This window comes from Octopus sinensis, unplaced genomic scaffold (assembly GCF_006345805.1).
Source record: "Octopus sinensis unplaced genomic scaffold, ASM634580v1 Contig00356, whole genome shotgun sequence".
NCBI classification, from domain to species: Eukaryota; Metazoa; Mollusca; class Cephalopoda; order Octopoda; family Octopodidae; genus Octopus; species Octopus sinensis.
In genome coordinates, this window is record NW_021823884.1 from 5001 (window position 1) to 22232 (window position 17232).

Consider the following 17232-nt stretch of genomic DNA (forward strand, 5'->3'; position numbering starts at 1 on the left):
ACATAGAGGGGACAACACACATACACACAGATGACGGGCTTTCGCACAGTTTCTTTTAACCAAAATCACTAACAAAGCATTGGTTGGTCCGGGCTATATTTGAAGGTACTTTTTGCCAAGGGGCATCTCAGAGGGATTGAACCTGAAACCACATGGTTGGAGAGCGAGCTTCTAAACCACACAGCTATGCGAACACTTCTCTTATTGTACGATGCCCGCAAGGCACACCGAGCTGATTATAAGGCGGATACGACGCTAAGCTACGTATTATGTTGGGGGTTAATAGTTCCCACTGCTTTGGCTGCCTTCCCAGGAGCTTCGGAAGAAATAGCAACAGGAAATATACAGAAAGACAATGAAAGTCAGAATCGAAATAATTGGAGAACGACAAAAACATACGTTAATAGCGACACAGTGCGTATGTTTGTATGTATAACCACACATTTAACAGCGTTACAATGATATAAATGTGTGTGTATGTGCGTGTATGTGCATGGGTGTATCATATATATATCGTATATATATATATATATATATATATATATATATATATATATATATATATATATAGGGTTTACATAAATGCACATAAATATATATATACGCACACATATACATAATTTATCAGACACATACACATGTGCACGTATATATATTTATATATATTTATATATATACAAGTATGTATATAAATATATATGAATATAAGTACGTGCACATAGAGATGTATGTATATATACATGTATATATATATATACATTAAATATATATATAATGTATATACATATATGTATATATATACATTATATATATATATAATGTATATACATGTATGTATATATATACATTATATATATATACATGTATATATATGCATATATAGATGTATACATACATGCATATATATACATACATACAGAAACACACACACGTACACTCACACACACACACACGCGCGCACACACATATATATACACACATAGATACGCGCACACAGACACAGAGAAACATACATATCTATATATATATATGTCCATACATACATACATACATACATACACATACACCTACACACACACGTACATATATATGTGTGTGCGTATGTATATATATTATATATACATATATATACATATATGTATATGTACACATATATATACGTATACATACATACACTACACACTACACACTACACCCCACCACCCACCGCCATATTAAATCATTAAATCACACGATAATGATGACATTTAACAATGATGACATTACAACAATAGGACAAAAGTGTGGAGTCTCAATTATTCCACGAAAGAACGTCTTATATTTTTATCTAACCACATATATAGACCGTGGCGGTGGTGGTGAGGGGCCGTCTGTTTCTGTACGCACATATATATATATACATATATATATATATATAGATAGATAGATAGATAGATAGATAGATAGATGTATACATGCATATACATCCAACTATACATAGTTATTCATCAGTCTACTTATTTACTACTATATATATATATATATATATATATATATATAGATATATATATTATATATATGTATGTACATGTATATTTATCTTTTTGTTTGCCCTTGGTTTGTTATAGTTTTCGTTTTCCGTTTTGTTTGTGTTCGCTTTTTCCTTCGGTTTCAAATAATAGATTGCTTTCCTTCATATCTCTACTCTAAATGTTCTGAATGTAACAGAAAAACACAAAAGCAGAAAACAAGAGGGCATCACGAACTCTCTCTCTCTCTCTCTCTCTCTCTCTCTCTCTTTCTTTCTCTCTCTCTTACACACACACACACACACACACACACACACACGATACACATATGTATACACAGGCTTACATATACATATAGTTATTATCATAGGTATTATAAATGTATATATATATATATATATAAATATATATATGGCCTGTATAAAATTTTGTAAATTTATATACTAATGAGAGAATTGTATCTTGATGTTCCTGAGTAACACCTTTTTCGAAGAGAGCGAAATACATAAAGCTAGATAGAATGCACACACACACACACACACACACATACACATATATATATATATATATATGTATGAAAACCACGAGTGAAGTCGAAAGTTAGAAGACAATGTAGGACGAACAAGTATTAACAAATGCTAAATTATCTTAACTCTTAAATCATTAGAAAAGAGTCTTTACGTTTCGGATATCTGTCCTTCATCAGACAAAAAGTGCAGGATGAGTTAGAATGAGTGACAGAGAAAAATATGAGTGAGGTGTTAAAAAGGGAGAAAGGAGCGAGTGTGCACGTGCATGAATATATATAGCATTGGCATTTAATACAATCTCATTCTGAGTTGTTTAAATAGATGTCACAGAATTATTTCCCTTAGTTCAGTTTAATGTGATTTATGTAAATTACCTCGGCCATAAATGCTTCCTACTTTTTCTTTGTTTCGTAACGGGTTGTGGCTCTGTCGGGGAACCTCTTTGAAAGTGTTTTGTTTAACCAAATCTACTCTTACATCTGGTGCTTATTCTATCGGACACCTATTTGTCGAACGGCTACGTTAGGAAGACACAAAAAAAAAACAACCAACAGCAGTTATGAAGTATTTGCATGTGTGCATACATATAAACATATATAAATATACATTATATATACACACACACACACACACATATATGTAGATATAGATATATTTAGAGATACATATGTATGATTATAGATAGAGAAAGAGAGTGAAAGAGAGAAAGATTGACTACATTCTCTCAAGCTGTCACATGGAAGGACTGAACCCGAAACCAGGATGTTAGAAAGTGAAGTCCTTAATCACACATCTACGCTTAGCTCCTGTGTATTAGATGTATAAAATACATTTATCATGACATACCTGTGTGTGTGTGTGTGTGTGTGCGTGCGTGTGTGTGTGTGTGCGCGCGTGTGTGTGTATGTGTGTGTGTGTTTATCTCCTGACAACCGCTTGAGAACCGGTGTTGATTTGTTTACGTCCCCTGTAACTCAGCGGCTCGGTAAGATAGACAGATAGAATATACACAAGGGTTCGATATGTTCGACTGAAAACTCTTGAAGGCGGCGCTCCAGCAAGGCCGCAGCCTGACGACTGAAACAAGTAAAAGCTAAGAGATACGTGCTTTATGTGCTAGACAAACTTGTTGAGGCGGTGGATCGGTAAAAATTGTAAAACCATCCAAAAACAGCAAAAACAACAAGAGAAGAACAAAAGTCGACCGTAGCGTTTAGTTACGGATCCTTTACGTTGTGAGTGATTGCTTATACGAAACATGCTAGCACAAACAACGACGCGCAATGGAGACAAATATTTCATTATAAGGCTTACTTTAAGAAATCTTTAAACTAATTTCAAAGACGTTCCGAAGCCATTTCGACCATAGATTAGGATCCGCAAAGTATTGGCAGTCAGGGACAATAGGTTAATAATTGCAGTGTTTATTCAGGCAATGAAAAGCCACCGTTAACAAGTCACGAGGATAAACTTTCGAACTATGCAAGATTAATTACTAATGATTGCCTATTGTAAGATACTGATACAGAAGGGTAAATAGCGAACAATGCAGCAGAGGGCGGATATACATATACATACGTGCATATATATGTGATGTGGTATATATATATATATGTATATATTATATATATATAATATAATATATATATATATATATAGATATATATATATATATATATAATATAGAGAATATATATATATATATATAAAATATTAGTACATATATATATAGATATAATTATATATATAACATAATATACATATATATATGATAATATATTAATATACATATATATATATATATATATATTTAACATATATATATACATATATATATACATATTATATACATATATATATATATATGTGTGTATATATATAGTATAAATAAATATATATATATACATACAAAGTTATTTATATATACATATGGATACTTGTATGAACAATACTTGCATACATAGACACACAAATTTATATGTATCTATATATAGCAATATAAGTATATAACTATACTATATCTATCTATCTATTTATCTATCTATCTATCTATCTATCTATATATATATATATATATATCTATCTATATAATATATATTATATATATATATATATACATATATAACATATATACATATATATATGTACATATTTATATGTATATGTGTATGCGTACATATATATTTATATATATATATGCGCGTATACATATATATGTGTATGTACATATTTATATGTATATGTATATGTGTGTGTGTGTGTAGAGAGAGAGAGAGAAAAAGAGAGAGGGTGAGAGGTAATAAAAAGCCTATTTCTAAACACGCACACACATATCGTTATAGACATATAGCTGGTGATGTGGGATTTGCAGTTTTCTATTCTAATTACGTGGCTTCGCGTTCGATCCTGCTTCACGTCTCACTGGGCTAATATACTGCACTGTAAGCATCAGAGTTGGAAAATATTTTATGAGTGAAATTTGTTGCTCGGGAGCTGGGTCTATATGTATGCATGTGTGTGTGTGTGTGTATGCGTGTGTGTATGCGTGTGTGTGCGTGTGTATGTGTGAGTGGTTGTATGTATGTGTGAGTGCTTGTATGCATGTATGTGTGCGTGAGCACATGTGTGTATGTGTGTGAGTATGTGCGTGTGTATGCGTGTGCGTATGTGTGTGCGTGTATGTGTGTGTGCGTGTGCGTGTTTTTGCGTGCATATATGCGTGTGTATGTTAGAAAGAATGAGAGAATATAAGAGCAGAAAATAAGAAAAATATTCAGCGTAAGAGAAAACTACACACATACATACATATGTACATACATACATACATACATACATGCATATATACATATATACATACATGCATACATACATACTACATACACACACACATGAATACATGCATACGTACATGCATGCATACATACATACATACATGCATACATGCATGCATACACACATACATACATACATACACACATACATACACACACACATACATACATACATACATACATACATACATAGATACATACATACATACATACACACATACATACACCCACACATACATACATACATACATACATACATACATACATACATACATAAATACATACATACATACATACATACATACATACATACACACATACATACACACACACATACATACATACACACACAATACATACATACATACATACATACATACATACATACATACATATGCAGACTTTGTGGCGATAACACCGAAGCTAAAGATCAGTGAAAAAGAGAACACCTACTCCTTGAATCTAGGTTAGAAACCGGCTCTTTCTCTATTGGCAAGAAATCTTCAAATAAAATTGAATAATGACATACATAAATACATACATGTTTGAAAATCAAAGAAAAGGAGGATATCTATGGACAACTGCTTCGAAATCTCCAGCTTCTATATCCAGACTATGAATTCATGTTCATACCAATAATAATAATAATTGGGGCTCTAGGTTTTGTTAGTAAATGCTTAAAGGAGAATTTGGATAAACTGGGATTTTCAGAAAGAGAAATCGACCGGTTAATTCGTACATTGCAAGTGCAATCTGTGAGTGGAACAGTAAAAATATGCAAGACTTTTCTCAAGTTTCAAATGTGAATTTGTCTGTGTTATCTACATCCCAAAGATGGAGCCGTGTCTCTTTGATGGATTGGAAACTGGTTCCCTCCTCAGTGGAAGATTTATATTAATTAAAAAAATAGAAGAGATATACATACATACACACATACATACAACAATACACTGTTGTTGATGTTGAAATTATAATGAAGGAACCTTGGATCTAGGTTAGAAACCGGTTCTTTCTCTATTGGCAAGAAATCTTGAAATAAAACTGAATAATTACATACATACATACATACATACATACATACATACATACATACATACATACATGCATACACACGCGTACATATACAGACTGATGGATGGATGCGTAGGTAGACATACAGATCAATAGATCGATTGACAGATAGAATTATTGAATGATACAGACAGACCGACGGACAAACAGATAGATAAACTGATAGACGGGCAGTAACTTCGAGAAATATAGTGTTTACAAGATTAAGAGAAAACTCGTGACACTGGAAAACAAGGCAGGCATTTAAAGGAAGAAAAGAGTTAGAGCTAAGTATACGAATGGAGGGAATGAGCGAATGAGCGAATTAGCGTTCGATAAATCAGCCTCCAGAACTACAGAAGACGTTAAACTCCGTAATTAAGATGGCCACTTGAAGTGAACGCCATTTTAATGTCCAATGTAATTAATAAACAATTAAACAATATCTATAATCACTTTGGTTCATCGCTAATTATCTTTATACTCGATTAACAACCTCTATGACTTTTTACACCATTTTTTCTCTCTGTTGTTTTTGCATTTTAACAATTTTATTGTTTGTTTTTTTTTTCTTCACACGTTTTGAAAGATTTGATTAATTAGCAACTGTCACAACATTACTACTACTACTACTACTACTACTACACTACTACTACTATACTACTACTACGGTTGGTACTGTTGATGCAGTTACTATTACTACTGCTACTACTATTACTACTGCTGCTGCAACTATTACTACTACTACTACTATTACTACTGCTGCTGCTACTATTACTACTACTACTACTATTACTACTGCTGCTGCTACTATTACTACTATTACTATTACTACTGCTGCTGCTACTATTACTACTACTACTATTACAACTGCTGCTGCTACTATTACTACTACTACTATTACTACTACCGTTACTCCTGCTGCTACTATTACTACTACTACTACTGTTGCTGCTGCTGCTGCTGTTACTACTACTACTACTACTACTACTACTACTACTGCTACTACTACTACTACTACTACCAGTACTACTACTGCTACTACTACTACTACTACTGCTACTACTACTACTGCTACTGCTGCTGCTATTTCAAAAGAGAACAGCAACTACCACTAATGCTAATGGGGTCTCTGTTGTTATTGTTGATGTTGTTGTTGTTGCTGTTGTTATCATTATTATTGCCGTCGTTGTTGTTGTTGTTGTGTCATCTAATCACAAGAACAAGAGCGAAACGAGAAACAATCATTACTTCAGGAACAATCTGGGCCACAGCCACGGCATGTACATCGTGGGACAAATAAGGTGTTGATGGTGATAATGATGAGGATGATGATGATGGGGGAGGAGGAGGAGGAGAAGGAGGAGGAGAAAGATGACGACGACGATGATGGTGGTGGTGGCAGTGGTTGTGTTGATGATGATGATGATGATGAAGAGGATGATGATAATAAGGTGGAGGAGGAGAGGAGGAGAAAGATGATGACGATGACGATGGCGGTTGTGGCGGTGGTTGTGTTGATGGTGATAATGATGAGGATGATGATGATGGGGGGGGAGGAGGAGAAATATGACGACGACGATGATGGTGGTGGTGGCAGTGGTTGTGTTGATGATGATGATGATGAGGAGGAGGAGGAGAAGGAAGATGTTGATGATGATGATGATGATGATGAAGAGGATGATGATAATAAGGTGGAGAAGGAGAGGAGGAGAAAGATGATGACGATGACGATGGCGGTTGTGGCGGTGGTTGTGTTAATGAGGATGGTGGTGATGGTGATGACGATGAGGAGGAGGAGGAAGTCGATGACGACGAAAACAGCAACGACGACGACGACGATGATGGTAGCGATGTTGAAGATGATGATGATGATGATGATTTTGATGATGATGATGATGATGATTTTGATGATGATGATGATGATTTTGATGATGATGATGATGATGATTTTGATGATGATGATGATGATGATGATTTTGATGATGATGATGATGATTTTGATGATGATGATGATGATGACGACGATGATGATGACCACGAGCATCACAATGCTCTATAATTATAAAATCCAACATGGTAAACAGAAATTAAAGTCAGTAATTAAGACGGGCGAAATATTAGCATTGCAACATCAGAAAACAACAGTAGCAACAGCAACAGCAGCAGCAGTAGTAGTAGTAGTAGTAGCAGCAGCAGCAAAGACCACGAAAACAGCAATCACAAATAGCTACAAGGACCACAAATACCACAATAACAAAAACAGCAACAAACAACAACGAACAAAAAATTTAGATAGTAAAAACTATTATTATTATTATTATTATTATTATTATTATTATTATTATTATATTATTCAGTAGTATATTTTTTATATCGTGCTTTCACTTCACTACCGAGCGCAGCTCTGTGTGCCTTATTATTATTATTATTATTTATTATTATTATTATTATTATTATTATTATTATTGAGTGAGAGAGCAGTGCATGCCATAAAAGTGACACTGGGGTACAAATATACGAAGCCCAGTATACCCATCATGACTACCCGTCTGATAAGGGCACACCAGGCACATGCATCACAATCATATGTGCGCGACATGGTGATCTCATATCAAGATAAACAGCACATGACCTTGCAGGTGGAGCCCAGTTACAATTTTCTTCAAGTCGAGTAACCCATCCCGCTCAAAAGGTCCCTGAATTAGGGTTGTTTAAGGATGTTGAACGAAACACCGATGTTTCCAAAGGTGAGTTATTCAAAAGCCAAAGAATTCCTCCCAACACATGGCTATGATGCTCCCCCACTATTACTGCTCGTGATCAGAGATGCACATATCGTCAACCACTAAGAGACATGGTCAACTGGTTAAGGTCAAACAACTGACAAACAAATCTATGGTATTGAGCAGAATATTTGCTGTAGCCCATCTTTTATACCAAGACAAAACAATGTACATGATAACACTTCCAATCAGTTAAGATCAGAACCCATGAGAGCAACTGCCTGATACTGCATCAGGGCATTTATTATTATTATTATTATTATTATTATTATTATTATTATTATTATTGTTATTATTATTATTGTTATTATTATTATTGTTGTTGTTGTCACCATCATCATCATCATCATCATTATTATTATTATTATTATTATTATTATTATTATTATCATTATTATCATTATTATTATTATTATTATTATTATCATTATTATCATTATTATTATTATTATTACTATTATTATCATTATTATTATTATTATTATTATCATTATTATTATTATTATTATCATTATTATCATTATTATTATTATTATTATTATTATTATCATTGAGTGAGAGAGCAGTTCATGCCATCAAAGTGATACTGGGGTAAAATATACGAAGCCCAATATACCCATCATGACTACCCGTCTGATAAAGGTACACCAGGCACATGCATCACAACCATATGTGCGCGACATGGTGATCACATATCAAGATAAACAGCACATGACCTTGCAGGTGGAGCCCAGTTACAATTTTCTTCAAGTCGAGTAACACACCCCGCTCAAAAGGTCCCTGAATTAGGGTTGTTTAAGGATGTTGAACGAAACACCGATGTTTCCAGAGGTGAGTTATTCAAAAGCCAAAGAATTCCTCCCAACACATGGCTATGATGCTCCCCCACTATTTCTGCTCGTGATCAGAGATGCACATATCGTCAACCACTAAGGGACATGGTCAACTGGTTACGGTCAAACAACTGACAAGCAAATATGAGGTATTGAGCAGAATATTTGCTGTAGCCCATCTTTTACATCAAAGCAAAACAATGTACATGATAACACTTCCAATCAGTTAAGATCAGAACCCATGAGAGCAACTGCCTGATACTGCATCAGGGCATTTATTATTATTATTATTATTATTATTATTATTATTATTATTATTATTGTTATTATTGTTATTGTTGTTGTTGTTGTTGTCACCATCATCATCACCATAATTATTATTATTATTATTATTATTATTATTATTATTATTATTACTATTATTACGTAACATTAACTAGCTTTGGGTGAAGGGCTGAGTGAGAGAGGAATTCTCCAACTAAAACAAGATTTGAACGCGACACCGCGGGACTTTAATTGCATTAAAGAAAAAAAATAACCAGTCACCTCATTTTCACATCCACATCACCGCCGTCATTACCGTTATTATTGTCATCATCATCATCGCCGCCGTCGTCGTCATCGTCATTAAATATATTGCGTGTGTCTGTAGATCCTTAAGACAGAGACTGCTAATGTGGAGAGGATGGATAAAGCATTGTAGTAATTAAAGCAAATACTTCAAGTGTTCAGGTTTCAAATCTCGGCAAATTCTAGTGTGCCTGTCATCCTTTCATCTCCTCCGCATGAAACAAAGTACCATTCGACTGTTAGTCAATTTAATCCACTCCACCTCCTACAGTGAGTGTCTGTGAGTATTGTGACAATGTTAGAAGCAACGACATCATCACCATCAGTATCAGCAACATCAACAAGATCACCACCACCACCAACAACAACAACAACAACAACAACGACAACGACGACGACGACATACGCAACAGCTTAAAATAACAACAACAACAACAATAGTTTATTAGAAATGAGACATATAGTGTCAACCTCCAGAAAAGGGCCATCTTGTATTCCAACCAGAATCCTAAGAAAGGTTCTTGAGATTTGGAGAAACTTGTCACCAAACAGAAGAACAATATTCCTGCCAATTAAATTAGTATTTAAATGGTTAATGGCATCTGGCTTAAAATCAGAAACAGAAGGGTTTATCATAGCAGCCCAAGATAATTGCCTACCTACCAGAAACTACCAGGTCAATATAATTTGTACTCTACAAATTATATACGTTATTATTATCATTTTTTTTGCAATTTACTTAATCATTGACATTTTATTGTTATTTTAATTTTAATATTTCTATTATATGTAATTTTCTAGATGGTGTAATTTAATTGTTCATTTTGAGTTGATAAAAGGTGTTTTTTCTAATTTTTATATATATATTATATTGTGTGAAATTTGATTTAGTATTTCTAAATTGAATTTTTTTCCTTGTAAGTTTTAGATTTTATTCCCTCAAATAATATAATATATATATAATATATTATATATATATATATATATATATATATATTATATATATATATATATATATATATATATATATATTACATGCATATATATATATATACACATATATATACACACACACATATGTTTGTTCAATTCTGTTTTTCTATTTTCAGGGCCATCGAAATCCTGGACAAGTTTTGAGAGGTTCCCCCCATGCACATTGAGGACAGCCTTCACCCGTTACCTTGATATTATGATCACACCATCTAAGAACCTTCTACAGTTGTTCTCTGTCTTAGCAACTGACGACTTCGACAGAGAACGCTTGGATAAATTATCAAAGGTAAGAGATGCAGGGAGAGAATATTCTTAAAAGTGAATACTTCGATAGAATGTACTGACCACTCACCCCCTTTGTAAAAATCAATTATTATCATTATCATTATTATTATTATTATTATTCTATTCTATGTTTGACTATTGCTTTATATTTGTACAAGTTGGCTCCAAGTCTCACCCAGAGACCTCAAGTTGTTATACCTAGTGTGCCATATATTTGGGGTTTCTTTTTTTTTTTGTGTTGTACTAATGAATGTCTAAAAAAACCAAAAGAAAAACCCCAAAAAACGAAAATCATGTTTGTTTTAAACCTTGAGATTACATAGAAAGTATTTTGCGTAGGATATGAGCAGTTCCCATGAGCACTATCGTTTGAATTTCTGCCATTTTGGGGTTTCCTGGTCACTCCCTATGGCTACCTGACATCATGCACGGTATCATTATTATTATTATTATTGTTATTATTACTACTATTATTATTATTATTGAGTGAGAGAGCAGTTCATGCCATCAAAGTGACACTGGGGTAAAATATACGAAGCCCAATATACCCATCATGACTACCCGTCTGATAAGGGTACACCAGGCACATGCATCACAACCATATGTGCGCGACATGGTGATCTCATATCAAGATAAACAGCACATGACCTTGCAGGTGGGGCCCAGTTAGTTTTTTCTTCATTTTGAGTAGCCCATCCTGCTCAAAAACGGTCCCTGAATAAGGGTTGTTTAAGGATGTTGAAAGAACCACCCATGTTTCCAGAGGTGAACTATTCAAACCCCAAAGAATCCCTCTCAACACATGGCTATGATGCTCCCCCACTACTTCTGCTCTATTATTATTATTATTATTATTATTATTATTATTATTATTATTATTATTATTATTATTATTATTATTATTATTATTATCACTTAGCTTGTTTTTCTTTTTCGCTTATTTTAATTAACATTGCGTTGATCTTCTTTGATTCTTGTCGGCTTTTTCAGGACGCCCAGGCCTACGAACAGTGGAAACAATACAACAATCCAAACCTTCCGGAAGTGCTTCAAGAATTTCCGTCGTTGTTCGTTCCACCAACTTTACTAATGACGCAAATTCCGCTATTACAACAGCGGTTCTACAGTGTCAGCTCATCACCAAAATATCATCCGGGGGAAATACACTTAACCATTGCAATTGCAAAATACGTGAAACCAAGTAAGAACACTTTTTTGTTTTACTCATAGTCTATCAGTTATACTCCTACTCTCTCTCCCTCTCTCTGTCTCTCTCCTCCTCTCTCTCTTTCTCTCCGTCTTTCGACCATTCTCTTTTACATATATATATATATATAGGCGCAGACGTGGCTATGTGGTAAGAAGCTTGCTTCCCAACCATATGGTTCCGGGTTCAGTTCCACTGTGTGGTACCTTGAGCAAGTGTCTTCTGCTATAGCCTCGGACCGACCAAAGCCTTGTGAGAGGATTTGGTGGACAGAAACCAAAAGAAGCCCGATCTCTCTCTCTCTCTCTCTCTCTATATATATATATATATATATATATATATATATACTCTTTTACTCTTTTACTTGTTTCAGTCATGTGACTGCGGCCATGCTGGAGCAACGCCTTTAGTCGAGCAAATCAACCCCAGGACTTATTCTTTGTAAAGTCTGGTACTTATTCTATCAGTCACTTTTGCCGAACCGCTAAGTGACGGGGACGTAAACACACCAGCATTGGTTGTCAAGCAACGCTAGGGGGACAAACACAGACACACAAACACACACACGCATATATATATATATACACATATATACGACGAGCTTCTTTCAGTTTCCGTCTACCAAATCCACTCACAAAGCTTTGGTCGGCCCGAGGCTAGAGTAGAAGACACTTGCCCAAGATGCCACGCAGTGGGACTGAACCCGGAACCATGTGGTTGGTTAGCAAGCTACTTACCACACAGCCACCTGCGCCTATATATATATATATATATCTATATATATATATATATATGTGTGTGTGTGTGTGTGTGTGTGTGTGTGTGTGTGTGTGTAGTAATGGATACGAGGGTTACGTTTATTTATGAGTTGATTTCTTAATTTCACCAGAGTATAAATACCTATAATGGTAATACTTTAAAAAATTAATTCTGTTCAATTAAAAATCATTGTAAGCCACACTGTAATTTGCAAAAAATTTATCAGCGCGCAGGGTATGCATCGCCCCTCCAATGCCTTTTTTTCATTTATTTATTTTTTCTTTGTAGACGGTAAAATACACAGTGGCGTCTGTACCACGTGGCTAAATTCCTGTCCAGTTGGAGAAAAGATACCCTGTATTGTAAGAGCGTAAGTACATGAAACGTGTCTGTATTTTTCTCCGTTGAGGAAAATAAGCATGCGCTTAGGGCATCAATGAAAGGGGGCAGCACAGAAAAAAAAAGACGGGTCATTCTTGGCCTTCTTACATCAGTCAAGTCCCAGAAGTCACGACCATTTCGAGCAGTTAGACTTGAGATGGTTTGATCTGGTCCCCCCCCCCAAATAAAAAGTCTTAGCTAAGAGCATTAGACCCTTTTATAAGAAAGCTAGCGAATGTGTACGGCAACAAAGACAAAGTAAACAACAAGAAATAACAACAGGTGTCTTTCGACTGAGAACGAATCAAATTGAGCTGGCGTGTATGAACTGAAAGCCTAAAGGCAGGGACATAGGAGATGGACATAAGAGGTGTTGGCGGTCGGCAGTCAGGCCATATATATATATACATATACATGTGGAGCGCGTGTCGTAGTGGTTAGGGTGTTGCTCTGACGAAAGTAACACTGTGGATTCGATTCCTTGACTGGGCAATGCATTGTGTTCTTAAGTAAGACACATCACTTCACGTTGCTCCAAATCACTCAACTGGTAAAATGCTGAAGAATCCTGCGACATGCAGCAGGATCTCAGAAATCGGTCTTGCGGACCTACGACCCTGGTACTTAATTTATCGACCCCGCCCCAAAAGGATGAACGGCAAAACCAGCGTCAGCGGCCAAAAAACACCATCCGAGCGTGGCCGTTCGCCAGCCTCGTCTGGCACCTGTGTCGGCCGCACATAAAAAGCACCCACTACACTCACGGAGTGGTTGGCGTTAGGAAGGGCATCCAGCTGTAGAAACACTGCTAGATCTGACTTGCCTGGTGCAGCCTTCGGGCTTCCCAGACCCCAGTTGAACCGTTCAACCCATGCTAGCATGGAAAGCGGACGTTAAACGACGATGATGATAATGATGATGATAATCCACTAGTACATTCATAAAAAAGGTACAGCCCCGTATGTGTGTGTGTACTTTACAGAAGAGTACAACGAAGTACATTTCATGAGAGTACATATAATAAAACAGGTCCTCTGTACCTACCGATGTTCTTCATGATGCCCCTAAAACCCTTCCGCCACTAAACCCATCCCATCGCCATCCATCATTCTTTCATCAGCCTTCCAATTCCTTCTGCAGGGCACCCAATTTCCACATGCCAGAGGACGACACTAGACCAATAATAATGGTTGGTCCAGGCAGTGGTATTGCACCATTCCGTAGTTTTTGGCAACAGAGGAAAATAGACAAAGAAATGTTACCAGAGCCCAGACGTGAGTTCGATTCTTTGCTTTTCTTTAATCTTAGTTAAATTATTGTGTTGCTTTTCTTTTGTTGTTCTTATTACTGTTATTTATATCTTCATTCTTTTTATATTCCTGATATTTTTGTTGTGTGTGTGTGTGTGTTGTATGTATGTATTATGTATGTATGTATGTATGTATGTATGTATATATATAGTATATAATATATATATATATATATATATTATATACATACATATCCCATTTCTCAACGAAAATGTATATTCATGTATAAAATATTATATCTCTATATGAATGTATGTGTACATACACGTCACGTATATACAGATATATAGATGTGTATGTATATATATATACACACATACATACATACATACATACAAACATACATGCATACATACATACATGCATTCCTGCATACATACATGCATACATACATGCTTGCATACATACATACATACATACAGGCATACATACATACACACACACATACATACATGCATACATACATATATACGTACACACATACATACATACATGCATACATACATGCATACATACATACATGCATACATACATACATAATATACACAAACCTGTGGAAAATGAGGGAGTGTTGTTTTTTGTGTATGTGTGGTTTGTGGGAGGAGGTACGGGCCTGGTCAGCCATCAGAGAAGTCACAGGAATCGGCCCATGGTAAATTAGTGATATGGCTATTGTTCACAACAGAACATGTGCAACTTGTGGACAGGTGTGCCTCTCAGTTGGAGGATTGAAAAGGTATGTCAAAGGACTTCATACTGTGGCACCTGTTCCTTCTTCCAGCCAGCACAGCTGTGCATTATGCAATAGAATGTGCAAGACTTTCCCCAGGCTCAAGAGTCATACAAGGGCCTCGTATTGCATCAACATTGACTAATTTCAATGGTTCTTTCTAGCAATTACTTAGCTCGTATACGAGAAAGCAGCTAACATATATGTGTGTGTGTGTGTGTATAATAAAGAAAAAGTGGGGTAATTATCCCTAATTAGCCTATTAGCGCTCTAATAGAGCATCATTGGTTTATAATTATACACATACATATACATTACATACCTAATATATATATATATATATATATTATATATATACATATATTATATATATTATATATATATCTTTAAATATATATTATACATACGCATATGTATATATCTCTGTATATGTTATATATGTATGTATATATATACATATATAAGCATATATATAAATACATAATCATACATATGATTTAATCATATATATGTCAGCGGTGGTACCCCAACATAACCGCAGCTTTGAAGCTGGAACATTTTAAAGAAATTAAAGAAATTATACATATATTCTATACATAAATATATAATCATCTCTCTCTATATATATATATACATATAATTAAGTACATACTTATGTGTGTGTGAGTGGCTGTATATATGCGTGTGTGTGTGTGTGTGTATGTGTGTGTGTTTAAGGAAGATTAGAAAACAGACCCCTCGTGATTCGTGAATACTTCAAACGTAAGTTTTTCTTCAGCTGTTTCGATGACTCACACGAAAACATTGTTAACCAAACTTTAGGTATTTATGTTCCACATCACATTCATCCAAATTAATTCAATAACTACCATTAATAAGTAAAAAAAATGCTGGTTCTAAACTCTCTCTAAGAGATCAACGCATTAGTTGTACTGACAATATTCGTAGCCACTTTAACATGGCTGTCCATTCGAGCGGACTCTACTGCGATTTTTTTAACTCCAAGAGGACGTCTACTCTAGCTGGTTAAGCGATGCACATCTGCAGCCGATAAAGTTACGAGGATGGGGAGCGAACTCCTAGCATCTTCTAGCAATGGGACCAGCAGGTCAACTTTCCCCCTTCATCCTTTGGGGGTCCGTAAAATAAACTGGTGTCCATGTAATCGGTTGGTTTCCAACTCCCTAAAATTGTTGGCAAAGGGCCAAAATTTAGAAGAAATTATTCTTAATGTTATCATTATGAAAAGGCATTCCAGTTCAATAGTGCAGCCCCGTACAGTGTACAACCACCGATGAAACACTGCTACATTGTCTAAATGATTGAAATGATTAATGTCCAGACAGGCCCACCCAGTGTGACAAGAATAACAAAACGAAACAAGAGATAACAAGACAATAAAAAAATTATCCGCCTGTATTGTTTACATGTTGTCGGTTTAATGGCGAACACATCAGCT

The 17232-nt window shown here is 35.1% G+C and overlaps 1 protein-coding gene across 1 annotated transcript in view; it reads left to right on the plus strand.

Moving 5' to 3' along the window:
* LOC115226893 (nitric oxide synthase-like) overlaps positions 1-15050 on the plus strand; it is a 19522-nt gene extending 4472 nt beyond the window's left edge. The window contains exons 2-5 of the mRNA XM_029797876.2: positions 11218-11387; positions 12377-12587; positions 13641-13722; positions 14874-15050. Of these exons, the coding sequence (XP_029653736.2) occupies positions 11218-11387; positions 12377-12587; positions 13641-13722; positions 14874-15045 (635 nt within the window). The 3' untranslated portion in view covers positions 15046-15050. The remainder of the gene's footprint in view (positions 1-11217; positions 11388-12376; positions 12588-13640; positions 13723-14873) is intronic.
* Positions 15051-17232: the final 2182 nt, after the last annotated feature.